Source organism: Hypanus sabinus, chromosome 15, assembly GCF_030144855.1.
Source record: "Hypanus sabinus isolate sHypSab1 chromosome 15, sHypSab1.hap1, whole genome shotgun sequence".
Lineage (NCBI taxonomy): Eukaryota > Metazoa > Chordata > Chondrichthyes > Myliobatiformes > Dasyatidae > Hypanus > Hypanus sabinus.
The window spans coordinates 89,035,269-89,062,962 of record NC_082720.1 but is presented as its reverse complement, the minus strand read 5'-3'; the positions used below and the strand labels follow the sequence as shown (position 1 = coordinate 89,062,962).

The following is a 27,694-nucleotide window of genomic DNA, read 5'->3' as shown; positions in this document are numbered from 1 at the left end:
AGCCCTTTCCCTTTCCTATCACCGAGCTAGCCTCCTCCTCCTCCCCCCCCACCTTTTCACTCTTCCTTTTCTTTTCCCTCTTCCTTTTCAGTCCTGCTGAAGGGTCTCAGCTTGAAATGTCAAATTCCCCTCCATAGATGTTGTCTGACTTGCTGAGTTCCTCCAACATATTGTGTGTGTCCTTTTTTAAAATCTTATAATGTTTTTGTTCTGCATTGGATCCAGAATAACAATTACTTAGTTCTCCTTTACACTTGTGTACTGGAAATGACAATAAACCGTCTAGAATCATGAATCCCAGCCTTGGGCATTTCTGTCAAATCAGAGAAGTGAGTGTTTCAACAAGTCCCTTTCAGCATGTCCCGAGGCTTAGATAGAAAATAGAACAGTCCAGCACAGGAACAAGCCTTCAGCCCACTCTGTCAAATTGAACTCAATCTCATTAAGTGCCCTGAGGAAGGGTCTCAGCCTGAAACATTAGCTTTTTATTCCCCTTCATAGATGCTGCCTGACCTGCTGTGTGTTTCTCTGGATTTCCAGCATCCTGAAGAATCCCTTAATTTCTTGTAAATTTGCAACATGATGTCCCAACTCAAGTCAAGCACCTTCTTTGCCCCCTTCTACCTGTGATACCACTTTCAGGGAACCATGCAGCTGCCCAGGGCCCTACCATTCCCTGTGTAACACACAAAATGCTGGAGGAAATCAGCAGGTCCGGAGCACCCGGAGGAATCCACGCCGTCACAGGGAGAACGTACAAACTCCTTACCGACCCACACCGCAGGTATTGAACCCCGACATTCTGTAGATGCTGGAAATCCGGGGGTGGGGGGGAGGGGTCACAGCAAATGCTGGTGTAACCCAGCAGATCAGGCAGCATCTGGCTCTGTAAAGCATTATGCTATCGTGCCGCCAATTTGACAGAAGTTCCCAGTGAATTTATCTCCGCTTTGGGAACTTGAGAGAAAGAACAAAAAGTTTTTGGAACTAATCCTGTGTGAAGGCGGGGCGCTGAGGTTTGGGCGGAACGGAGTTTCCAGCTCGCCCCGCCCTTCTCCGAGTGTCCTGTCCCGGCCAGTGCTGTTGGGATCCGGGAACAGATGCGCTTTCCGCCGCTATGGGACAGGCGGCTCTCCTTCTGCTGTGCTGTATTGTAACCACTGCCCGTCCTCAGGATGCGCCGGCGGAGGGAGTCGCTTCTCGCCCCGAAGAGTTCGCCCCGCTGTCCGGACAGTGGGAACCGGAGCCCGGGGAGGAGGAGGAGGAAGAGGGAGCCGGTCGCTGCCGCTTGTACCCTACAGGTGGGAGAGCCGGGGGAGGTGGGGCAGGAGAAAGGAAGTACCAGTGTGCAAGACTGGTGTTGGGGGTCCTGATTTCCTGAGGGGGTGGGCAATTGATAGGGGAGGGGGTCATGAGGTCCAGAGGGGTTGGGGAGGGGTCCCGAGGGCTAGTCGTGGCTGGTGCGAATAGTGGAGTGACCCCGAGGACCAGAGGGGGTGGTGTGTAAGGGGTCTGTGATTGAGGCACGGAATTGTCTTTGATCATCCTTCTCTCTCTCATCTCCCCCTTTCTCTGTACCTCTCGCCTCTCTCTCGCCTAACCGATCTGTTAGGAGGGGCCGATTTCCTGGAATCTTCCCATCCGTTCTCCTCGTGATCCTGTTAACCCCTGAGTGAAGTTGCGGGACCTGGAAGCTGTGTCAGTAACGCGTTGGGGGCCGCTACAACAGGTGGCGACTTCGCAATCAGGTTTAATATCTCGGGCATATATCTCTGCAATCAATATTATCCTCCCCTCAATAAGCTTAAATACCTCCTTGTGCAGTTGGATCCTCGATTTCCTCACACGTAGGCCCCAGTCAATTGGGATTGGCAACAATATCTCCACAATCTCCATCAGTGTAGGTCAGGGGTCGGCAGCCCGCGGCTCTTTCATCTCTGTGCTGCGACTCCCCGTGGTTTGTTAGTTTTTGAAATGTAATTCGAAATTTGAAGATTATGGTGATCTTGTACAATCTAAATAAAACGTTGTGGCGACCCCATTTCCTGGTACATCCGAACCGGCTCCGAATTAGCCACCGTTCCAGCTAAGGGAGATAGCCTACGGGGGTTTGTGAGTACGTGTCTTTTGGAGCATCCGCGCCCACGGGGACGGGTTGAGGGAGGCTTTAAAGCAAGGCTGTTTAGTTCGGATAAAGTTACCTTTGACTCCAGTGTCTTTATTTTAGCGCTGCGTGTAGCACACCGCTACAACGTGTTTTTTATCGCTATTAATATACATCACCACTGCCAATGCCTGACACCCGCCAGTGCACGCTTTCTTTTAATTCTTCGATCCAAGGTAGGCTAACTATGGAGTAACCTTCAACCCAACGTCTTTTTTTCGGAGTTCAAAATGTTTTTGTTGCATGCAGAAATGTAATTTCGTTTTCTCTGCAGGAGTTCATCAATTTCATAAATGCAACACATTATAGTTTGTTTATACATAGCATAAAGGCAAAAAAACCCGTTGTATGCAGTTATTTCATTTTAAATGTCAAACGGGTTTTGTGGCTCCCAGTGTTTTCTTTTCTGTGGGAAATGGGTCCATATGGCTCTTTCAGTGGTAAACGTTGCCGACCCCTGGTGTAGGTGCTTAGCCCTGCCCTGCCCTCTTTACACTTCTGACTGCCTGGTGAAGCAAAGCTTCAATGCTGTTTTCAAGATTGCTGACCACACTGCTGTCTTTGTCCGAATCAAAGATGGTGACCAAACTGCAAATAGGAGTGAGATTGAAAATCTGGCTGAGAGGTGCCAAGGCAACCTCTGACTCAATGTCAGCAAGACCACGGGGCTGACTATCGACTTCAGGAGGAGGAAGCAAGAGATCCATGAGCTGGTCCTCATTATGGGATCAGCAACTTTAAATTCCACGGTGCTAATGTTTCAGAGGACCTGTCCTCGCCCAGCACCCAAGTGCAATTATGAAGAAAGCACAGCAACACTTCTACTTCCTGAGGAGTTTGTGAAGATTCAGCATATCTAAAACTTTGACAAATGGCTGGTAGAAACTATATTGACTGTCTGTATGGAAGCACCGATACCCTTGAATGGAAAATCCTACGGCCCAGTCCTTCACGGGTAGAGTCCTCCCCACTACTAACCATACCTACTGCGGCAGGAAAGCAGCATCCATCATCAGGGATTCTGCCACCCAAGTCCTGCTCTCTTCTTGCTATTGCCATTAGAAGCAAGGCACAGGAGCATCAGGTTCAGGAACCGTTATTACCTCTGAACCTGAGGGGGGTAACTTATCTTGCCCCATCACAGAACTGTTCTCACACCTGTGGACTCACTTTCAATCTCTTCATCTCATGTTCTCGATATTTGTTTTTATTTATTTGTTACTATTTTCTTTTGTATTTGCACATTTTGCATATTGGCTATCCGCTCTGTTGGATGTGGTCTTGGAATTACTGTGAATGCTCACAAGAAAAAGGATCTCAGGGTTGTATATGGTGACATGTATGTACTTTGATAATGAACTGTGGGCTCCTCCTTGATGGTGGTAATGAGAAGAGGACGTATCCTAGGTGACGAGTGTCCTTAGTGACGACGCCGACTTAGTGAGGAGTTGCCTTTTGAAGGTGTCCTCAATGCTGGGAGGCCAGTGCCCATGAAGCAGCTGATGGTGATGCAACTCATGATCTATCTGTAGAAATTAGCGAGTGACTTTGGCGACACACCAATTCTCAAATTCATGTGCCGATGTTTATGTCAGTTATGTGCTGGGGGTGGGCATATCAGAGAGCAACCTGTGGCCTATTGTCAGGTTTCTCTACCCCTGCCGCTGCCTTTCGAGTCCCCCTCCTCTGCCTGTTGCCCTCTCACTTTATTGAGCCCTGAAAGGGGTTGTACCAGTACTGAGGTCTTTCTGATGAAGGTATTAGAGCCAACAGCGGTCATAATTGTTTCATGGTTGCCTCAAAAGGGGGCATCAATCATTAAGGACCCCCATCACCCAGGACATGCCCTCTGCACATTGCTACCATCAAGGAGATACAGGAGCCTGAAGACACTCACTCAACGTTTTAGGAACAGCTCCCACCTTCAGATTTCTGAAAGGACAATGAACTCCACCTCACTGATTTGTCTTTTTGTACCACTTATTTAATTTTGTTTATTTGTACATTTCTTATTGTAAGTTATAGTTTCCTTACAAATTATTATGTACTGCAATTTACTGCTGCCATGAAACAGCATATTTCGTGACATATGTCGGTGATATTAAACCTGATTCTGATGGAATCCACCAGTACACCTGATATTTGCAGAGAGCCCAAGCAGTGTGACAGCTTTGTATTTTCAGTGTGGGGAGAGGGGGTAATACAGCAGGAACTGAATTGTCCCCCATTGTAGTTGCCAATCCTGTCACTTTGCCGTCTGTCATGTCTCCTCCCCTCCCAACTTTCCATTGGCAAACCTGCCCACAGGAATGAATGAATGTAGAACCTTACAGCACGATATTAATCCTTCAGCCCTCAATGTTGTGCTGACCTTTTAACCTACTCTAAGATCAATCCAATCCTTCCCTCACACATAGGCCTCCATTTTTCTATTATCCATGTGCCTATCTAAGAACTTCTTAAATATCCCTAATGTATCTGTCTCTACCTACACCCCCATCGGAGTGTTCCACACACCCACCACTCACTGTGCAAAGAATTTACCTCTGATATCTCCCTTATACTTTCCTCCAATCACTTTAAAATTATGCCCCATCATATTAGCCATTTCCGCGCTGTAATATAGTCAGCCACATCTACCTGGACATTCTCCCTTCTCCCCTCTCCCATCGGGCAGAAAGCACCCACCAGCAGGCTCGAGGAAAACTTCCACCCCATTGGGGCAAAACTATTTCCTTATATCATAAGATGGACTCTTGACCTCACCATCTACCTCATTATGACCTTGCACCTTATTGTCTGTCTGCACTGCACTTTCTCTGTAACTGTGACACTTTATTCTGCATTCTGTTATTGTTTTCCCTGGTTCTACCTCAGTGCACGGTGTAATGATCTGATCTGTATGAACAGTATGCAAGACAAATTTTCACTGAACCTCGGTACATGTGATAAATAATAAACTAATGTGCAATTTACATAGAAAATTAGATTTGTCAGTAATGGCCATGCTAACGGAGGGTAACAGGGAAGAAATTCTTGAGGATCCCTAGCACCCATCCCACAATCTCTTTGATGGTCAGGAATGAGGTACAGGAGCAACAGGACTAGGACTGCCAGACTGGGTAACAGCTTCTTCCCTCGGGCTGTGAGACTAATGACTACCCTATCACCACTGAGGTCTCGTCACTAGGACAGCGAACTGTTTACTGTTTACCTGGGCTGCACTGTACTAGATGCATTTTGAATTATATTTTATTAACTCATTGATGTTAATATTTTGTTTTATGTGCTGTGTGTGGTATATGTTTTGTGGGTGTTTTTCATTTGGTTGTATAGTCAGATGACAACAAAGTTGAAGTCCTCAAGAATTAGGGAGAGTGATTGACAATCAGTGGGCAGGCATCACATCTGTGACAGTTCAAAGTAAATTGGTTGGAGATTTAAGCCATTTGGTGTTGGTGAGGGATTTCTTTCAGAGTCAGAGTACTGCATTAAACCTGGCCATTCGGCCCAACTCATCCATGCTGGTTATTGGACATCCTCCATATTAATCTGATCACAAACATACCAATGATGGCAGATACTAAGATTAACTTTATTTGTCACTGTACATTGAAACATAGTGAAATGAGTTACGTGCCTCAATGACCAACATGATCTGAGGATGTGGTGGGACAGCCCTCAATGTTGCAGTGTTTCCGGTGCCAACTAGCACATCTATAACACACTAACAGGGTATAACTTTTTTATTGTAACTTATAGTTTTTTATTATGTATTGAAAAGTGCTGCTGCTGCAAACAACATATTTCAGAATCAGAATTGAGTTTAATATCACTGACATATGCTGTGAAATTTGTAAATTTTATGACAGCAGTATCAGCAGACATGATAAATAAACAAACAGAAAAACTGAATTACAAACATTTGTCTATTAAATAGTTAACATAAATAGTGCAAAAACAAAACAAATAAAAAGTAGTGAGGTAGTGTTCACAGGCTCAATATCCAGTCAGAAGTCGGGTGGCAGAGGGGAAGAGGCTTTTCCTGAATCATTGAGTGTGTGCCTTCAGGCTTCTGTACCCCCTTCCTGATGGTAGCAATGAGAACTAGGCATGACTTGGGTGATGGTGGTTCATAATAATGGATGCTTCCTTCCTAAGGCACTACTCCTTGAAGCTGTCTTGGATACTACGGAGGCGAATACCCATGATGGAGCTGAGTAATTTTACAACTTTATGCGTCTTACTTTGGTCCTGTGCAGTAGCTCCCCCCCCACCCCCCAATTCCAGACAGTGATGCAGCCAGTCAGAATGCTCTCCACGGTACATCTATAGAAGTTTTCAAGTGTTGACAAACCAAATCTCCTCAAACTCCTACTGAAATATAGCTGCTGCCGTGTCTTCTTTATGGCTGCATCAATATGTTACGTCCAGGTTAAGTCCTCAGAGATATTGACACCCAAAAACTTGAAATTGCTCACCCTCTCCACTTCTGACCCGTCTGTGAGATTTTGTTTGTGTTCCCTTGTCTTACCCTTTCTTTAGGCCACAATAAGCTCGTTATTTTATTTTCACTTCTGGGGCGCCATTCAGGGATGACCCAAAACAGCAGCTCTCATTGAAAACATACTTCATGACATATGCCAGTGATATTAAACCTGATTCTGATGGAGTCCACCAACATATCTGATATTTGTGGAAAGTGACAGCTTTGCATTTTCAGTGCAGGGGGAGGAGGGGTAGTACATCAGGAGCCCCATTGCAGTTGCCCTTTCTGTCACTTTGCCCTGTCATTTCCCCTCGCCCGGCCTGGCTTTCTATTGACAAACCTGCCCACAGGAATGGATAAACACAGGAATGCAATACACCACATATCCCCTTACAGAATGTGTCAGGAATGAACCTGTGATCTTACAGCTGTGCTGTGATGGCATTATGCTAACTGCTGTGTTGCCCTTTTCCTTTCCAATCCTGAAGAAAGGTCTTGGTATGCAACTCAGCTGATTAATACCCTCCACAGATACTACCTGCCCTACTGAGTTCCTCCAGCATTTTGTGTGTGTTGCTCAAAATTTCCAGCATCTGCAGAACCTCTTGTGTGAAACTACACAGTAGTAGACAAGGCTCTTCAATGGGTAGTCAAAACTGCCCAATGCATCATTGGCACCAGCCAACCCACCATCCAGGGCAAATATACAGAAAGATGCCAGAAAAGGCCCAGTAATATCATGAAAGATCCCTCCCACCCTGCTCATAGACCGTTTGTCCCACTCCCATCAGGGGGGAGGCTACATATCATCCACGCCAGGACCACCAGACTCAAAAAGAGTTACTTACCCAATCAGTAAGGCTGTTCATCCACTAACCCATCCCCTCCACACCCCCAACCATCACTCCTTTATCGTTTCCTGTCAGAGTAACCTTATGTACAGACACCCTTGTGCCTAGCGTCACTTTACGGAGTATGTATAGAAGCTTTCTTGTGTACTTATATTTATTGTGTTTTTTATTATTGTGTTCTTTATCTTACTGTATTTTTCTTGTGCTACATTGGATCCAGTGTTACAATTATTTTGTTTTCCTGTACACTTGTGTTCTGGAAATGACACTGAACAATCTTGAATGGATTCAACTCCTGTTAGGATTCACAATCTATTCCGGCTATTTGCACTATGCTGTTCCTTATCTGGGAGCTGAAGGAGACTCCGTAAGCCAGCTAGCCTCTATATTTAGCTCCTTCACTTCATATCCTGTAGCTTGGTGACATTTCTGATCTTAACCTTCTCCATCATTTCCTGCCTTTTATTGCAGACTGTGATTGCCAAAATGCAAACTTTAATCACGTTCCTGACCTCCTGCACATCCCTGAATGGAATCAGTTGGCAGGGTGCTGACTTCCAGAATTCTGTCCTTAATTCTCTCGGTCTTCTCTCAGATCAACCTATCTCCGATGAGGATTAGGTAGTGACAGGCTCTCCAGCCCATCTTACACTTGATTTTTAAGCACCTGTCTGATGTGTGATAGGGTGACAAAGAAGGCATATAGTGTGTTGCCTTTATTAGTCCGTTCAAAAGCCACGAGGTAATGTTGCAGCTCTATAAAACTCTGGTTAGACCACACTTGGAATCTTGTGTTCAGTTCTGGTCGCTCATTCTTTTTATGTTACATGTCAATGATTTGGATGATGGAGTTGATGGTTTTGTTGCAAAGTTTGCAGATGATATGAAGATAGGTGGAGGGGCAGGTATTTTAGAGGAAGTAGAGAGTCTACAAAAGGACTTAGATGAGGAGAATGGGCAAAAGTGGCAGATGGAATACAGTGTCAGGAAGTGTTTGGTCATGTACTTTGGTAGAAGAAAGGTTGACTGTTTTCCAAATGGAGAGAAAATATAAAAATCTTAGGTACAAAGGGCCTTGGGAGTCTTTGCGTATGATTCTCTAAAGGTTAATTTGCAGGTTGAATCTGTGGTGGGGAAGGAAATGCAAGGTTAGCATTCATTTCAAGAGGACTAGAATATAAAAGCAAGGATGTAATGTTGAGACTTTATAAAGCACTGGTGAGGCCTCACTTGGAGTATTGTAGCAGTTTTGGACCCTTATTTAAGAAAGAATGTGCTGAAACTGGAGACGATTCAAAGTAGGCTCACAAAGGTGATTCCAGAGTTAATAGCTTGCATTATGAAGAGCATTTGATAGTGGATGTGGAGGATGGATCCCATGGTGGGTGTGTCAAAGATCAGAGAACTCAGAATAAAGGTATGTCCTTTTAGAACAGAGATGAAAAGGAATTTCTTTAGCCAGAGAGTGGTGAATCTATGGAATTCTTTGCACAGGCAGCTGCGGAGGTCAAGTTTTTATGTATATTTAAGGCAGAGGGTGATAGGTTCTTGATTAGTCAGGGCATAAGAGATGAGAGGAGGAGGGAGGAGATTGGGGCTGAGAGGAAAAATGGTGGAGCAGACTCAATGGCCTACCTAATTCTGCTCCTATATCTTATGGTCTTATTATAGAAAGGATGTGGAAGGTTTAGAGAGGGTGCAGAGGAGATTTACCTGGCTATTGCCTAGTTCAGAGAGCATGTCTTATAAGAATAGGTTGAGTGAGCGATTGGTGTGTGGAACGTACTGCCATAGATAATGGTCAAGGCAGATACATCAGGGACATTTAAGAGGCTCTCAGACAGGCACATGGATGATAGAAAAATGGAGGGTTTTGTGGGAGGGAAGGATTAGATTGATCTTAGAGTAGGTTAAAAGGTTGGCACAACATTGTGGGCCGAAGGACCTGTACTGTGCTGTAATGTTCTGTGTTTTATTCTTAGACTGCACTTACTGAGGGGGTGGTGGAACCAGAGAACATTTAAGAAACACTTTGGAGTGCACTTAAATTCAATTTCAAGTTCAAGTTTAGTTTCTTCTGATTGTTCATTTATACAGCCAAATGAAACGACGTCACCCACACATGGGACACAAACAGTGTTACCACAAATAAGTCAATTAAATATAATCCAAAATGCACGTGAAGTGCGCAGCCCAGGTAAACGGTAAACAGCTCGCCGTCCTAGTGACAAGACCTCAGTGGTGGCAGGGTATTCATTAGTCTCACAGCCCGAGGGAAGAAGCTGTTACCCAGTCTGGCGGTCCTAGACCTGTTGCTCCTGTACCTCCTTCCTGATGGTAGTTATTCAGAAAGATTGTGGGTTGGTGGTAGGGGTTCTTCACAAGGAATAGAGAGTATTAGACCAGGTGTTTAAGGCACAAGGATGTTGGTAAACTGAATGCAAAACTAAAGATTAGCTTTAATTGTCACATGTACATTGAAACATATATTACAAATGTGTAATTTGTGTCAACAACCAACACAGTATTTCTGGTGCCAACGTAGCAAGCTCACAACTAACTAACCTTAACCCATATGTCCTTGGAACCAGAGCACCCAGAGGGAACACATCATGTCAGAAGTGGAATTGAAAACTCCACACAGACAGGATTGAGCCCGGGTCTTTGGAGCTGAGAGACGTAGAATATAGAACATAGCACAGTACAGGCCCTTCAGCCCAAGATCAATCTAACCTTTTCCTCCCATGAAGTCCTTAACTTATTAAAAAATCATCCATGCACTTATCTAAGAGGCTGTTAAATGTCCTTAACATGTGTTCTGCCACCAAACCTGGCAACGGATTACACGCACCTATCTCTCTCTGTGTAAACAAAAACCTACCTCTGACATCACCCCTATACTTTCCTCTAATCATCTGAAAGTTATGCCCCTTCATATTAACAATTTCCACCCTGGTTAAAAGAATCTGGCCACCCACACCTTTTATCATCTTGTCCACCTCTATCAAGTCACCTCTCATTCCCCTTTTCTCCAAAGAGAAAAGCCCCAGCTCATTTAACCTGTCCTCAGAAGACACGCTCTATTCCACGCAGCATCCTGGTAAATCTCCTCTGCACCCTCTCTAAAGTTTCCATATCCTTCCTGTAATGAGACAACTTGAATATTCCAGTGTGGTCTAACCAGGGTTTTATAGAGCTGCAACATTACCTCATGGCTCTTGAACTCAATCCCTTGATTAATGAAGGCCAACACACCGTACACCTTCTTAACCACCCTGTCAACTTGTACAGCAACTTTGAGGGATATATGGATGTGGACCCCAAGATGCCTATTTCTCCACAGTGCAAATAATTCTGCCACTAACCCCTGTATTCTGCCTTCAAAATTGAATCACTTCACACTCTTCCAGATTGAACACCATCTGCCACACCTCAGCGCAACTCTGCATCCTATCAATGTTCTGTTGTAAACTACAACAACCTTCTACACGAACCACAACTCCACCAACTTTCATGTCACCTGCAAATTTACTAATCCACCCTTCCACTTCCTCATCCTAGTTATTTATAAAGATAAAGAGCAGAGATCCCTGAACAAATCTCTGTGGAAAATGACTGGTCACTGATTTCCAGGCAGGATATACTGCATTTACAACCACCCTATAGGCGAGCTGATTCTGAATCCACACAGCCAAGTTTCCCAGGGTCCTATCTTTCTGAATGAGCCTATCATGGGGGACCTCGTCAAATTCCTGACTAAAATCCATATACACCACATCAATCAAGCTCTACCTTCCTCTACCTTCATCAATCAAGCTCACGAGTCATGACCTGCCCCTCAAAATCATGTTGACTATCCCTGTAGTGAAGGGTTAGATTGATAATGGAGTAGTTTGATATAAGACCATAAGACATAGCAGAATTAGGCCATTTGGCCCATCAAGTCTGCTCCACCATTCCATCATGGCTGATTTATTATCTCAACCCCATTCTCCTGCCTTCTCCCAGTAACCTTTGGCGCCCTAATTATGAACCTATCAACTTTGGCTTTTAAAAAAAAAACCCAATGACAAGGCCTACATAACTTCCACAGACTGACCACCCTCTGCCAGCTCTATAAGTCCCTGGTTGGAGTATTGTGTTCGGTTGTTCGCTTCCTTATAGGAAGGCTATGGAATAGAGAAGGCGCAGAGGAGATTCATATGGGTCGACATAACATTGTGGGTGCTATACTGTTCTTGGTGTATGTTTCTTGGGAGAGGCTGTCCTAAAATGCATGTGGACAACATCTCCCTTGGACATTTCCTATGTTATTGGCGCTATACAAATGCAGGCGTTAAGACCAACACGTTTCTTTTCCCTTCCAGCACCGGAGCTCCCGGACGATGCGGAGACCTCTCTGTTGCCATCGACCACTCGGGAACTGCTGCTACACATACCGGAGGGGTTGACTGAGGGAGCGGCCGTGGCCGTGGTGGAAGCACAGGGGGTGGGCGTGGAGTGCCGGCTGGAGGCAGGACCGGACGGCGGCAGCTTCGGGCTGCAGCGGGCACCGGGAGGCAGATTAATTTTGGTGACCCGTTCCGCTCTGGACCGGGAACAGCGGGCCGAGTACAACCTGACGCTGATTACCGAAAGCGGCACCTGGAGCGGGCGCCCCGCCAGCCTCACCATTCGACTGACGGACGAGAACGACAACCCGCCGGTTTTCGATCAGAGCGCTTACCGGGCGCTGGTGATAGAGAACGATCCCTCCAACCGCACCATCCTGACGGTGGCGGCGTCGGACCGGGACTTGGGCGCCAACGGGCGAGTCACATACTCCATCGTGAGCCCGGCGGTGCCGTGGCCGCTTGCCGTGCACCCGACCAGCGGCGCCATCTACTCGGTGGCGCCGCTCGACCACGAGCGCGCGCAGCGCCTGGACCTGGTGGTGGAGGCGCGCGACGGCGGCCACCCGCCCGCGCGCTCCACTGTGCCCGTGCGCCTGGATGTGGGCGACCTGAACGACAACAGCCCGATGTTCACGGCGCCGGTGGAGCGTCGGCTGACGGTGGCGGGAGTAGGTGGCGGGTGCGCTGACGGGGCGCCGCCGGGAGGACGGGGACTGCTGCTGCCGGTCACGGTGCTGAAAGCGGAGGACGCCGATTCCGGTCACAACGGGGAGCTGGTGTACGAGTTGGCGGCGGAAGAAGGCGACGGGAGCGGCGTCTTCCAGTTGGACAGCGGCGGGGAGCTGCGAGCCAACGTGTGCGGTGTCAGCCACCTGCTGGAACGGGAGTGGCGGGCGACCGTGCGGGTCCGTGACCGGGGCACCCCCAGTCGTTCGGCCAGCACTGTCCTGACTATCTCATTCGTGGCGGCGGCGACCAGCACGAGTCTTGGCCGGCCGGTGTTGACCGGCATCGCCCTGGGCGCCGTTTGCGGGACAATCCTGCCGGTGCTGCTGGTGTGGTGGGCGGTTTGCGGTAGGCGGCGGCGGCGGAGGGACGGCGGCGCCTACAATTGCCGGAGGGCGGAGACCGACTATCGGCAGCAGCCCCGCCGCCCCGAGCGGCGGATACAGAAGACCGACATCACTCTGCTTCAGCGTTCCCGCACCGAGCCGCCAGAGCGCCAGCCAGACGTCCCCCGCGGGGAACCGGATCCCCGGCACCGACAGCTGCTGCGGGAGCTCGTCCGATTGTCCAGGGTCAGTTGTCCCGATGGCTACCTGGACCTGGCCGCCGGCTCTCCGCACATTCAGGTGAGAGGGTTACTGGGCGCTCCATCCGCTGCCGGTATCGCCTCCATGGACGGGAGTGAGGAGGGAGGTTTAAACTGTTGGGCACTTCCCGATATGGGTCAGGGCAGTACGGAAATAGGCCCCTTGGTTTAATCGGTCTGTACCACCACGATTCTCTGATAAACGCGTCCCATTTGCCGGGTCTTGGGCCCACAATGTTGTGCCGACGTTTTAACCCACTCTAAGATCAAACTAACCCTTCCCTCCTACACATCCCTCCAATTTTCTATCATCCATGTGTCTATCAAGAGTCTCTAATGTGCCTGCCCCCACCACCAGCACTGGCAGCGCGTTCCACAAACCCACCACTCTGTAAAAATAACTACCTCTGACACCCCTTTCCTCTAATCACCTTAAAATTATTCCCCCGGTATTAGCCTAGCGTCTGCGGGGTGGGGGAGTCTCTGGCTAGCCGCTCGATCTATGCCTCATAACATCTCTACACGTCTATTAAGCCCCCTCTCCTTCACCATCACTCCAGAAAGAGCTCACTCAAACTTCAGACTTGACGGAACGGGAAGGGTTAAAGGGGGGGGGGTGTGATTTTAACTTTTCACATAGTGACTGGGAATCCCATACTGTAAAAGGACTAGATGGAATAGAGTTTGTCAGATGTGTTCAGGAAAGTTTAATTCATCAGTAGGTAGTCCCACTGAGAGAGTGTGACAGTGGATCTGCTGTAGGGGAATGAGACAGAGCAGGTGACAGAAGTTTGTGCAGGGAAACGCTCTGCACCCAGTGACCCCAATGTCAGTAGTTTCAAACTAATATGGAAAAAGATAGCTCTGGTCCCAGGCAGAAACTCTAAATTTGAGAAAAGACAATTTTGATGGTATCAGAAATAATCTGCCAAGTATGAACGGGCTGTTTTCTGGCAAAGGTGTACTTGGGAAGTGGGAGGCCTTCAAATATGAAATTTTGAGAGTAAAAAGCTTGTATGTGCCTGTCAGAATAAAAGGTAAAGTTAACAAGGGAACCTTAGCTTTCAAGAGAGAGAAAAAAGGTGTAGGCAGGTGCTTATGGGGTATAAGAAATGCAAGAGAATGCTTGAGGAAGAAATCAGGGAGTGTAAAAGAAGGCATGAGGTTGCACTCGCAATCCTAAGGGATTCTGTGGATGTGTTAAGAGCAAAAGGATTGCAAGGGACAAAATTAGTCCTCTGGAAGATTGTCTAGTCAAGTCACTTTTATTGTCATTTCGACAGTAACTTCTGGTACAGTACATAGTAAAAATGAGACGTTTTTCAGGACCATGGTTTACATGACACAGTACAAAAACTAGACTGAACTACGTAATAAAAACAACACAGAGAAAGCTACACTAGACTACAGACCTACACAGGACTGCGTAAAGTGCACAAAAACAGTGCAGGCATTACAATAAATAATAAACAGGACAATAGGGCAAGGTGTCAGTCCAGGCTCTGGGTATTGAGGAGTCTGATAGCTTGGGGGAAGAAACTGTTACATAGTCTGGTCGTGAGAGCCCGAATGCTTCGGAGCCTTTTCCCAGATGGCAGGAGGGAGAAGAGATTGTATGAGGGGTGCATGAGGTCCTTCATAATGCTGTTTCCTTTGGGGATGCAGTGTGTAGTGTAAATGCCCGTGATGGCGGGAAGAGAGACCCCGATGATCTTCTCAGCTGACCTCACTATCTGCTGCAGGGTCTTGCGATCCAAGATGGTGCAATTTCCGAACCAGGCAGTGGTGCAGTTGCTCAGGATGCTCTCAATACAGCCCCTGTAGAATGTGATGAGGATGGGGGGTGGGAGATGGACTTTCCTCAGCCTTCGCAGAAAGTAGAGATGCTGCTGGGCTTTCTTTGCTGGAGCTGGTGTTGAGGGACCAGGTGAGATTCTCTGCCAGGTGAACACCAAGAAGTTTGGTGCGTTTTACGATCTCTACTGATGTTCAGAATCCATGTGTGGAGCCAGATGAGAGAGATTTTAAATGCATCACAGGAGATGGATGCTGAGTCTATAGAAGTGGCATCAACTCCATGGACCCTGTACAGATTACAGAGGAGATGTTCGCTAACCTGAGGCAAATCAGGGTGTTGTGTACTTGGATTTTCAGAAGGCCTCTGACAAGATGTCAGATATGAGGCTGTTCAACAAGCTACGAGCCCCTGAGGTATTACAGGAAAGATTCTAGCATGGATAAAGCAGTGGCTGAATGGCAGGAGGCAAAGAGTGGGAATAAAGGGAGAGTGAGGAGATCATCGATCAGAGTTACAGGGAAGTAGTCACTGGGTAGCTGGATGACTGTCTAGAGAGGTGAGCGCCCCATAGCTGTTCCTCTCAACAATACCTTTTGGGATACTATTGTGGTGATGGCCTCTCAGGAGAATGCCACAGAGACCAGGTTACTGGCACTGAGTATGGGTCTGTGGTGCAGAAGGGAAAGAGGGAGAAGAGGGGAGTAGTAGTGATAGGGGGCTCAATAGTGAGGGCAACAGACAGGAGATTCTGTGGACATGAATGGGACACCCGGATGGTGTGTTGCCTCCCAGGTGCCAGGGACAGGGACATCTCAGATCACATCCACAGCATTTTGGAGAGGAAGGGAGAGCAGCCAGATGTCTTGGTAGACATTGATACTAATGACATAGGAAGGAAAAGCAAAGAGGTCCTGAAGAGTGAATTTAGAGAGCTAGGCAGAAAGCTGAGAAGCAGGACTTCCAGGGCAGTAATTTCTGTATTGTTTCCTGTGCCATGAGCCAGTGAGGGTAGGATGATTTGGCAGATAAATGCATGGCTGAGAAGCTGTTGCAGGGGGCAGGGCTTCAGGTTCTTAAATCATTGGGATCTCTTCTGAGGGGGGCCTGGCCTGTACAAAAAATGGCAGGTTGCACCTGAGCCTGAGGGGGACCAATATTCTTGTGGGGAGGTTTTTTGGAGCTGTTGGGGGGTGGGTGTTAAACTAATGTGGCAGGTGGATGGGAGCCGGGGTGAAGGGACTCGGGGTAAGACAGATGGTTAAAAGGCAAAGATAGCATGCAGTCGGACTGTCAGGAAGGGCAGGCAGACGATAGGACATAATTGCAGCCAGCAGGGTGAGTATCAGTGCATTAGGGATGCAGAATCAAAAAGGGTAGCAAAGAGTTATATTTCAATGCCTGGAGTATACAAAATAAGGTGGATGATCTTGTTGCACTTTTACAGATTGTCAGGTATGATGCTGTGGCCATCACTGAATTATGGCTGAAGGATGGTTATAGTTGGGAGCTAATGTCCAAGTTTACGCATTGTATCGGAGGAATAGGAAGATAGGCAGAGGAGGTGGTGTGGCTCTGCTGGTAAAGAATGAAGTCAAATTGTTGAATCCTTGTGGGTTGAATTAAGAAACTGCAAGGGTAAAAGGACCCTGACTGCAGTTATATACAGGCCTCCAAGCAGTAGCTGCAGATTACAATGGGAAATAGAAAAGGTGTGTAAAAGGGGAATGTTATGGTAGTCATGGGAGATTTTAATGTGCAGGTAGATTAGGAAAATCAGGTTGGTAATGGATCTCGATAATTAATTTGTTGAATGCCTATGAGGTGGCTTTTTAGAGCAGTTTATCATTGAGCCTACTAGGCGATCAGCTATACTGGATTGGGTGTTATGTAATGAACTGGAAGTGATTAGGGAGCTTAAGGCAGAAGAACTCTTAGATGGCAGTGATCACAATGTGATTGAGTTCAACTTGAAATTTGAGAGGTAGATAGTAAAGTTGGGCAAGGCAGTATTTCAGTGGAGTAAAGGGAATTATTCTGGTATGAGAGAGGAGCTGGCCAAAGTAAATTGGAAGGAGATGCTGGCAGGGATGACAGTGGAGCAGCAATAGATGATTTTCTGGGAAAAATGAGGAAGATGTAGGATAGATGTATCCCAAAAGCAAAGAAATCCTCAAATGGGAAAATACTACAACCAAGACTGACAAAGGAAGTCAAAACTAATGTAAAAGCAAGACAGGGCGTACAACAAAGCAAAAATTTGTGGGAAGATGGAGGATTGGGAAGCTTTTAAAAACCGACAGAAAGCAACCAAAAGAATCATTATGAGGGAAAAGGTGAAATACGAAAGCAAGCTAGCAAACAGTACTGAAGTGGATAGTAAAAAATATATAAAAATAAAAGAGAGATGAGAGTGAATATAGGACTGTTTGAAAATGAGACTAGAGAAATAATAATGGGGGACAAGGAGATGGCAGATGAACTAAGTGAGTATTTTGCATCAGTCTTCACTGTGGAACATACTAGCAGTGTGCCAGATGTTGGACGGTGTGAGGGAAGAAAAATGAGTGCAGTTACTATTACAATGGAGAAAGTGCTCAAAAAATTGAACGACTTGAATGTATGGAAATCTCCCAGACCAGATGAACTGCTCCCTAGGGTTCTGAAAGAGGTAGCAGTAGAGATTGTGGAGGCACTAGTAATGATCTTTCAAAAATCATTGGACTCTGGCATGGTGCCAGAGGACTGGAAAGTTGCAGATGTCACTCCACTCTTTAAGAAAGGAGAAAGGCAGCAGAAGGGCTATGGACTACTTAGCCTGACGTTAGTGGTGTGAGATGTTTTAGTCAATTGTTAAGGATGAGGTTATGGAGTACTTTGTGACACAGGACAAGATAGGACAAAGTCAGCATAGTTTCCTTTAGGGAAAATGTTGCCTGACGAACCTGTTGGAATTGTTTGAGGAGATTACAAATTTTAGAATGGAGATGAGGAATTTCTTTAGCTAGAGAGTGGAGTGGTGAATCTGTGGAATTTGTTGCCACAGGCAGCTTTGGATGCTGGAGTCGTTATGTATATTTAAGGCAGAGGTTGATAGAGTTTCGATTAGTCGGGGCATGAAGGGATATTTGAATTGAATTTATTTAAATCTCGCATCCATCCCACAACATAAGGGACTAACACACACAAAATGCTGGTGGAACACAGCAGGCCAGGCAGCATCTATAGGAGAAGCACTGTCGACATTTCGGGTTCAGACCCTTTGTCAGGAGTAACTGAAAGGAAAGATACTTAGAGATTTGAAAGTAGGAGGGGGAAATGTGAAATGATAGAAGACCAGAGGGGGTGGGATGAAGCTAAGAGCTGGAAAGGTGATTGGCAAAAGGGATACAGAGGTGGAGGAGGGAAAAGATCATGGGACGGGAGGCCTAGGGAGAAAGAAAGGGGGGGGGGGAGCACCAGAGGGAGATGGAGAACAGGCAAAGTGGAGGGCAGAGAGAGAGAAAAAAACAAACAACTAAATATGTCAGGGATGGGGTAAGAAGGAGAGGAGGTGCATTAACGGAAGTTAGAGAAGTCAATGTTCATGCCATCAGGTTGGAGGCTACCCAGCCGGTATATAAGGTGTTGTTCTTCCAACCTGAGTGTGGCTTCAGCTTGACAGTAGAGGAGGCCATGGTTAGACATATCAGAATGGGAATGGGACGTGGAATTAAAATATGTGGCCACTGGGAGATCCTGCTTTCTCTGGCGGACCGAGCGTATGGAGTAAGAATCTTTGCGTTATGACTCCGTTGCAATGTACAGACATATGAGTTTAGAAGTCTAATTGCTTGTAGAAAGAAACCGTCCTGTAGCCTGTTGGTCCTGGCTTCAAAGCTGTGGCACTGTTTGCCAGACAAGCAGCTGAAACAGTTTATGGTTGGGTGACTGGCGTCCCTGATAATCTTCCTGGCCACCTTTCTGCACCTGCTGCTATCAATGTCCTCAGTGGAGGGAAGTTGGCATCCACAGATGTGATGGGCTGTTTGTATCACTCTCTGCACTGCCCAGAGATCAAGGTTGGTACAGTTCCTGTACCAGGTAGTGATACAGCCAGTCAAGATGCTCTCAATGGTGCCCCTGTAGAAGGTCTTGAGAATTTGGGGGCTCATGCCTAACTTCTTCACTCACCTGAGATGGAAGAGATGCTGTTGTGCTTTTTTGCCACAAAGCCTGTGTGTACAGTCCAGGTGAGAGCTTCAGTGATGTGTATACCGAGGAACTTGAAACTACTCACCCGCTCAACTGTAGTGCCATTGATGTTGATTGGGGAAAGCCTGTCTCTGTTCCTCCTGTAGTCTACAATCAGCTCTTTGAACATTGATGAAGAGCTTGTTATCTTGACACCACTGCTAAGGTGTCAAACTCTATTCTGTAGCCTGTCTCATCACTTCTAGAAATAAGGCTGATCAAAGTCGTGTCATCTGCGAATTTGATCAGCAGATTGGAGCTGTGTGTGACAGCAGTTGTGAGATACATGGAGAACTCAGGAGATTGGGGCTGAGAGGAAAATTGGATCAGCCAATATGAAATGGTGGGTCATGTCTAACCAATTTTGTAGAGCTTTTTGGGGAACTTACCAGGAAAGTGGATGAAAGCAAGGCAGTGGATGTTGTCGACATGGATTTCAGTCAGGCATTTGGTAAGGTCCTCAGTGGGAGGCTGGTCGAGAAGGTTCACTCGCTCAGCATTCAGGATGAGGTAGTAAATTGGATTAGACATCGGCTTTGTGGGAGAAGCCAGACAGTGGTAGTAAAGGGTTGCCTCTCTGACTGGAGGCCTGCGACAAGTGATGTGCTGCAGGGATTGATGCTGTGTGCTTTGTTGTTTGTCATCTATATCAATGATCTGGATGATAAGATAATGTGGTTAATTGGAGCAGCAAATTTGCGGACAACACCAGGATTGGGGGTGTAGTGGACAGTGAGGAAGGCTATCATGGCTTGCAGAGGGATGTGCATCAACTGGAAAAATGGGCCGAAAAATGGCAGATGCAGTTTAATGCAGACAAGTGTGAGGTTTTGAGGTCTTGCGCAGTGAACAGTGGGGCACTGAGGAGTTGGTAGAACAAAGGGATCTGGGAATACAGGTACATAATTCGTTGAAAGTGGCGCCACAGGTAGATAGGGTCATAAAGAAAGCTTTTGGCATATTGGCCTTCATAAGTTTATTGTAATTTAACTTTATACATGTATATAACATATATAACCATATAATGTACAGTATATAGAGACGAGATAATGTTTCTTTGAGCCAGAGTGTAAAGCACAGTAGTGCACATAACACAATAATTTATGAAGGATAAAATCTACAGCTGAATCACACATAAATAACAAACCAAAGTGTTATTAAATACTGTGATGGAACTGGTTAACCAGTGACACTCTGAACACGAGGTGACCGAGAGACTCAGAACCCTAATGGCCTAGAGAAAGAAGCTGTTTCCCATCCCATCTCCTGCCTGATGGTAGAAAGCCAAAGAGGATGCTGGATGGATGGGTGGGATCCTTAATAATACTAAGGGCCCTGTATAAGCAGCTCTCCTGATAAATGTCTCCAATGGATGGTAGGGAGACCCCAGTGATCTTCTCAGCTGTTCTTGCAGTTCTTTGTAGGGTCTTCTGGTCTGACATGCCAGATGGAGATGCATCTTGTCAGGATGCTCTCAATGGTGCTCCATGCTGTGAAGATGGGAGGCTGGGAGTCTTGCTTCCCTCAGTCTTAGGAAGTGGAGGCAGTGCTGTGCCTTGTTTAGGGAGGTGATATTAAGGGACCAGGTGAGGTAATCCATGATGTGAACTCCCAGGAACCTGGTGCATTTAACTCTCTCTACAGAGGAGCCATGTATTTGCAGAGGGGAATGGTTCGTCTGCACCTTCCTGAGGTCCACAGTGATTTCCTTTGTCTTCTCCACTTTCAGGGTTGGATTGTCCTTCTCACACCAATCCACCAGCTGCTCCACTTCCTCTCTATACACCATCTCATCGTTCTTGATAAGGCCAACCACTGATGTGTCATCCACAATCTGGATAACTCGGTTTGAGCTGGATGCCTTCCCTGCCGGCATTTCGTCTGCACATCAAACCGGGTGTAGAAGACATTCAGCCTCTCAGGGTGAAGCATCCTGGGCACTGACACACAGGGTAGACTTCTAGTCTGTAATAAATCAATATATTTGGGGTATAGATGGGGTGAAGTTGTTTAAGACAATTTGGAGTATTTTGTGCAGAAAGTGGCCAATGAGTGAGTGGGCCAGTGAGGGGCGGGGGGAGCTTTGAGGCTTTGACTCGAGAGATTCTGGCAGATTTGGCATTTGGACTGTGCAATCAAGTCAATCAAGATTTGAATAGCTCAGACTCAGCAGAAAGCAGCTGATTGGGTAATTGAGGTCAGGTGACAAAGCAGTTTGAAAAGCTCAAACAAATAAATAGAGGGGTAGCTCAAGCAGAGCAGCCAGTGAGTGAATGGAGATTTGAGAGGCTTCGACGAGAAGAGGCACAGGACGAGCTTGTTCCCAGTTAGTCTTTACAATGCCTCTTGAGATGGTGATGTGCCTCTCCTGTGAGATGTGGCAGTCTTGAGGGGACTCCCCTCTCCCGCAGAGTCACATCTGCCAGAAGTGCATGCGGCTGGGCGATATAGAAGACTGTGTGAGGAATCTGGAGCAGCAGCTGGATGACCTTCGACTCATTAGGGAGAATGAGGCAGTCATAGATGAGAGCTACAGGGAGGTAGTCACACCTAGGCTGCTGGAAGCAGGTCGTTGGGTGACAGTCCGGGGGGGGGGGGGGGGGGAAGCGAAGGAGAGTAGACAGGTAGTGCAGAGCACCCCTGTAGCCATTCCCCTGAATAATAAGTTTACCGTCCTGGATACTGTTGGTGAGGATGACCGACCAGGTGTAAACCACGGTGGCAGGGCCTCTGGCACTGAATCTGATCCTGTGGTGCAGAAGGATGGGACGGAGAAGAGGAGAGCTGTCGTCATTGGAGACTCTATAGTCAGGGGAACAGACGGGATTTTGTGGATGTGAGAAGGGCACCCATATAGTTTGTTGCCTCCCGGGTGCCAGGGTCCGGGATGTCTCTGACCAGATGCACGACATCCTGGTACGAGAGGGAAAGCAACCAGAAGTCGTGATACATGTTGGTACCAACGACATAGGCAGGAAGAGGGATGAGGTCCTGAAGTGTGAGTTTCGGGAACTATTCAGAAGACTGGAGAACAGGACCTCAAGGGTGGCGTTCTCAGGATTGCTGTCAGTGCTACGTGATAGTGATGGTAACAATTGGAGGAGATGGCAGTTGAATGTGTGGCTGAGGAGTTGGTGCAGGGGGCAGGGTTTTAGCTTTTTGGACCATTGGGATCTTTTCTGGGGAAGGTGGGATCTGTACAGATTGGATGGGTTGCACCTGAACTTGAAGGGGAGCAATATCCTTGCTGATAGGTTTGCTAGCATGGTTCGGGAGAACTTAAACTAATTTGCAAGGGGGATGGGTCCTGGAGCAATAGAGCAGCGAAAGAAGTGCATGGAGTAAAGCCAGATCTAGCATATAGAGAGGCTTTGAGGAAAGAGCAGCAGAATAAAGGGTGTAAAGGTAGTAAGGTAGAAGGGCTAAAGTGTGTGTACTTCAATGCAAGAAGCATCAGGAACAAAGGTGATGAACTGAGAGCTTGGATACATATATGGAATTATGATGTAGTGGCCATTACTGAGACTTGGCTGGCACCAGGGCAGGAATGGATTCGCAATACTCCTGGATTTCATGCTTTAAAAGGGATAGAGGGGGGGAAAGGGGAGGAGGGGTGGCATTACTGGTCAGGGATACTATTACAGCTACAGAAAGGGTGGGTAATGTAGCAGGATCCTCTTTTGAGTCAATATGGGTGGAAGTCAAGAACAGGAAGGGAGCAGTTACTCTGTTGGGGGTGTTCTATAGGCCCCCTGGTAGCAGCAGAGATACCGAGGAGCAGATTGGGAGGCAGATTTTGGAAAGGTGAAAATAAATAACAGGGTTGTTATCATGGGTGACTTTAACTTCCCTAATATTGATTGGCACCTCCTTAGTTCCAGTGGTTTAGACAGGGCAGAGTTTGTTAAGTGCATCCAGGACGGATTCCTGTCACTGTATGTTGACAGGCCGACTAGGGGGAATGCCATACTAGATCTAGTATTAGGTAACGAACCGGGTCAGGTCTCAGATCTCTCAGTGGGTGAACATCTGGGGGACAATGACCATTGCTCCCTGGCCTTTAGCATTATCATGGAAAAGGACAGAATCAGAGAAGACAGGAAAATTTTAAATTGGGAAGGGCAAATTATGAGGCTATAAGGCTAGAACTTGCAGGTGTGAATTGGAAGATGTTTTTGCAGGGAAATGTACTATGGACATGTGGTCGATGTTTAAGGATCTCTTGTAGGATGTTAGGGATAAATTTGTCCCGGTGAGGAAGATAAAGAATGGTAGGGTGAAGGAACCATGAGTGACAAGTGAAGTGGAAAATCTAGTCAGGTGGAAGAAGACAACATACATGAGGTTTAGGAAGCAAGGATCAGATGGGTCTATTGAGGAATATAGGGTAGCAAGAAAGGAGCTTAAGAAGGGGCTGAGGAGAACAAGAAGGGGACAAGAGAAGGCCTTGGCGAGTAGGGTAAAGGGAAAACCCCAAGGTATTCTTCAATTATGTGAAGAACGAAAGGATGACAGAACTGAAGGTAGGACCAATTAGAGGTAAAAGTGGGAAGATGTGCCTGGAGGCTGTGGAAGTGAGCGAGGTCCTCAATGAATACTTCTCTTCAGTGTTCACCAATGAGAGGGAACTTGATGATGGTGAGGACAATATGACTGAGGTTGATGTTCTGGTGCATATTGATATTAAGGGAGAGGAGATGTTGGAGTTGTTAAAATACATTAGGGCGGATAAGTCCCCGGGGCCTGACGGAATATTCCCCAGGCTGCTCCAAGAGGCGAGGGAAGAGATTGCTGAACCTCTGACTAGGATCTTTATGTCCTCGTTGTTCACGGGAATGGTACCGGAGGATTGGAGGGAGGCGAATGTTGTCCCCTTGTTCAAAAAAGGTAGTAGGGATAGTCCGGGTAATTATAGACCAATGAGCCTTGCGTCTGTGGTGGGAAAGCTGTTGGAAAAGATTCTTACAGATAGGATCTATGGGCATTTAGAGAATCATGGTCAGCATGGCTTTGTGAAGGGCAGATCGTGTCTAACGAGCCTGATAGAGTTCTTTGAAGAGGTGACCAGGTATATAGATGAGGGTAGTGCAATGGATGTGATCTACATGGATTTTAGTAAGGCATTTGACAAGGTTCCACACGGTAGGCTTATTCAGGAAGTCAGAAGGCATGGGATCCAGGGAAGTTTGGCCAGGTGGATTCAGAATTGGCTTGCCTGCAGAAGGCAGAGGGTTGTGGTGGAGGGAGTACATTCAGATTGGAGGGTTGTGACTAGTGGTGTCCCACAAGGATCGGTTCTGGGACCTCTGCTTTGTGTGATTTTTATTAACGACCTGGATGTGGGGGTAGAAGGGTGGGTTGGCAAGTTTGCAGACGACACAAACGTTTCTGGTAGTGTGGATAGTGTAGAGCATTGTTGAAGATTGCAGAGAGACATTGATAGGATGCAGAAGTGAGCTGAGAAGTGGCAGATGGAGTTCAACCCAGAGAAGTGTGAGGTGGTACACTTTGGAAGGACAAAATCCAAGGCAGAGTACAAAGTAAATGGCAGGATACTTGGTAGTGTGGAGAAGCAGAGGGATCTGGGGATACATGTCCACAGATCCCTGAAAGTTGCCTCACAGGTAGATGGGTAGTTAAGAAGGCTTATGGGGTGTTAGCTTTCATAAGTTGAGGGATGGAGTTTAAGAGTCGCGAGGTAATGATGCAGCTCAATAAAACTCTGGTTAGGCCACACTTGGAGTACTGTGTCCAGTTCTGGTCGCCTCAGTATAGGAAGGATGTGGAAGCATTGGAAAGGGTACGGAAGAGATTTACCAGGATGCTGCCTGGATTAGAGAGTATGCATTATGATCAGAGATTAAGGGAGCTAGGGCTTTACTCTTTGGAGAGAAGGAGGATGAGAGGAGACATGATAGAGGTATTATTATTATTATAGTTAATATTCTATTACAGAGTTATTGAGTATGCCCACAAGAAAATGAATCTCAGAGTTGTATATGGTGAGATATATGTAGTTTGGTAATAAACTTGCTTTGAGCTTTGAAGTTGGAATGTCTTTGGACTGTAGGAGGAAACCGGAGCACCTAGAGGCAACTCGCCCTCTTACAGGAAGGGCAGACAGCATTGGAATTGAGCTCTAAACTCTGGCGCTTGAGCTGTAATTGCTGTGTACAAACCATGATGCTACCATGGTGCCCTAGTACGATAAGATGGACTCTCAACCTGAATCCACCTCATTATGATATTTGTACGTTATTGTCTGCCTGCACTGCACTTTCTCTGTAACTGTGACACTTCATTCTGCATTCTGTTACTGATTTCCCTCATTCTACCTCAATGCACTGAGTAGTGAAATAATCTATGGTTGGTATACAAAACAAAGCTTTTCATTGTACCTTGGTCAACGTGACAATTTACCAGATTACCCTCTGGGTGAACACAGTTCAGCTGACCTCTCCTGGAATCCATTCATCAATTACAGTAAGTGTGTCCACAACTCTACAATAACCTAGAATCTAGGCTGCTAAGGTAATGTAGCGGTTAGCATGAGGGTATTACAGCTCAGGAGGGTCGGGTTTGGAGTTCAATTCTGTCGCTGTCTGTAAGGAATTTGTACGTTCTCCCCATGACTGTGTGCGTTTCCTCCCACAGTCCAAAGATGCATGAGTTACTAGGTTAATTGGTCATTGTAAATTGTCCCATGATTAGCTAGGTTGCTGGGCAGTGCAGCTCGAAGGGCCAGAAGGGTCTGTTCTGAGCTGTATCTCTAAATAAATTAACGTTAGTATAAAAATTAGATTAGTTCATTTTGGGAGGACCTTTGAAAGGAGAGCAATGGCCTAGTGAACCCTGACACAAATCCTGATGAAGTGTCTCGGCCTAAAGTATCGACTGTTTATTCCTCTCCATGGACGCTGCCTGACCTGCTGAGTTCCTCCAGCATTTTGTGTGTGTTGCTCTCAGATTTTCAGCATCTGCAGAACTCATGTTTACAGATTTTCCTTTCTGTTCTACAGCAAATCTCCCAGCTGCTCTCCCTTTTACATCAGGGAAAGTTCCAGGCCAGACCAAACTTTCGCGGAAATAAATATTTAAAAAACTACAGGTAAGTTCTTGGAGCTGAGGAAGGTTAAAGGACATTTGAGATGGATGGTGTGTAACTCATTGGAACATTGGAGAATGAGGTGACCTTATAGAAGTATAGAAGATCATCAGGATCAACACACAATTTGATAGGGTAGTTCATTTTTAAATATTAGTTTTTTAAAGATTTTAAAAGATAAAGTTTTTAAAAATTAGATTTATTTGCTTTTAAGATTATCATTTAAATTTCTAAGATTAGCTTTACTTGTCACATACATCAAAAAATGCAGTGAAATACTTTGTTTTCATCAATGACCAACACAGACCTGGGAGCAGCCTGCAAGTGTCATCATGGTCCTGGCACCAACATAGCATGTCCACAAGTTACTGACCATTCAGTAACTAAGCCATATGTCTTTGGAGTGTGGCAGGAGACAGGAGCAAGCCCATGTGAGCATGGGGGAAGTGTATAAGCTCCTTACTGACAGCAGCAGCATTTGAACCCCAATCAGTGATAGCTGACACTGCAAAGTGCTGTGCTAACTCCTAAACTACTAGGGTGGTTAAGAAGGTGTATGTCTTCATTAGACAGGGAACTGAGTTCAAGAGTCACAAAGTAATGTTGCAGCTTTACAAAACTCTGGTTACACCACACTCGGAGTGTCGTGCTTGGTTCTGGTCACCTCATTACAGGACGGATTTGAAGCTTTAGAGAGTACAGAGGAGATTCACCAGGATGCTGCCTGGATTAGAGAGGGTGCAGAGGAGATTTACCAGGATGCTGTCTGGATTAGAGAGGGTGCAGAGGAGATTCACCAGGATGCTGCCTGGATTAGAGAGGGTGCAGAGGAGATTTACCAGGATGCTGCCTGGATTAGAGAGGGTGCAGAGGAGATTCACCAGGATGCTGCTTGGATTAGAGAGGGTGCAGAGGAGATCTACCAGGATGCTGCCTGGATTAGAGAGGGTGCAGAGGAGATTCACCAGGATGCTGCCTGGATTAGAGAGGGTGCAGAGGAGATTTACCAGGATGCTGCCTGGATTAGAGAGGGTGCAGAGGAGATTCACCAGGATGCTGCCTGGATTAGAGAGGGTGCAGAGGAGATTTACCAGGATGCTGCTTGGATTAGAGAGGGTGCAGAGGAGATCTACCAGGATGCTGCCTGGATTAGAGAGGGTGCAGTGGAGATTCACCAGGATGCTGCCTGGATTAGAGAGGATGTCTTATGAGGAGAGGTTGAGTGAGCTCGGGATTTTCTGTTTGGAGAGAAGGAGGATGAGGGCTGAATTGGTAGAGGTGCAGAAGATGATAAGAGGCATAGATCAGGTGGACAGCCAAAGACTTTTTCCCAGGGTGGAAATGGCTAATA

At 46.6% G+C, this 27,694-nt stretch overlaps 1 protein-coding gene across 1 annotated transcript in view; it reads left to right on the top strand.

Annotated features, from left to right (window-relative positions):
• Nucleotides 1–1,051: 1,051 nt before the first annotated feature.
• pcdh12 (protocadherin 12) overlaps nt 1,052–27,694 on the top strand; it is a 41,347-nt gene continuing 14,704 nt past the window's right edge. Inside the window, exons 1-3 of the mRNA XM_059990687.1 lie at nt 1,052–1,301; nt 11,872–13,250; nt 26,258–26,346. Of these exons, the coding sequence (XP_059846670.1) occupies nt 1,118–1,301; nt 11,872–13,250; nt 26,258–26,346 (1,652 nt within the window). The 5' untranslated portion in view covers nt 1,052–1,117. The remainder of the gene's footprint in view (nt 1,302–11,871; nt 13,251–26,257; nt 26,347–27,694) is intronic.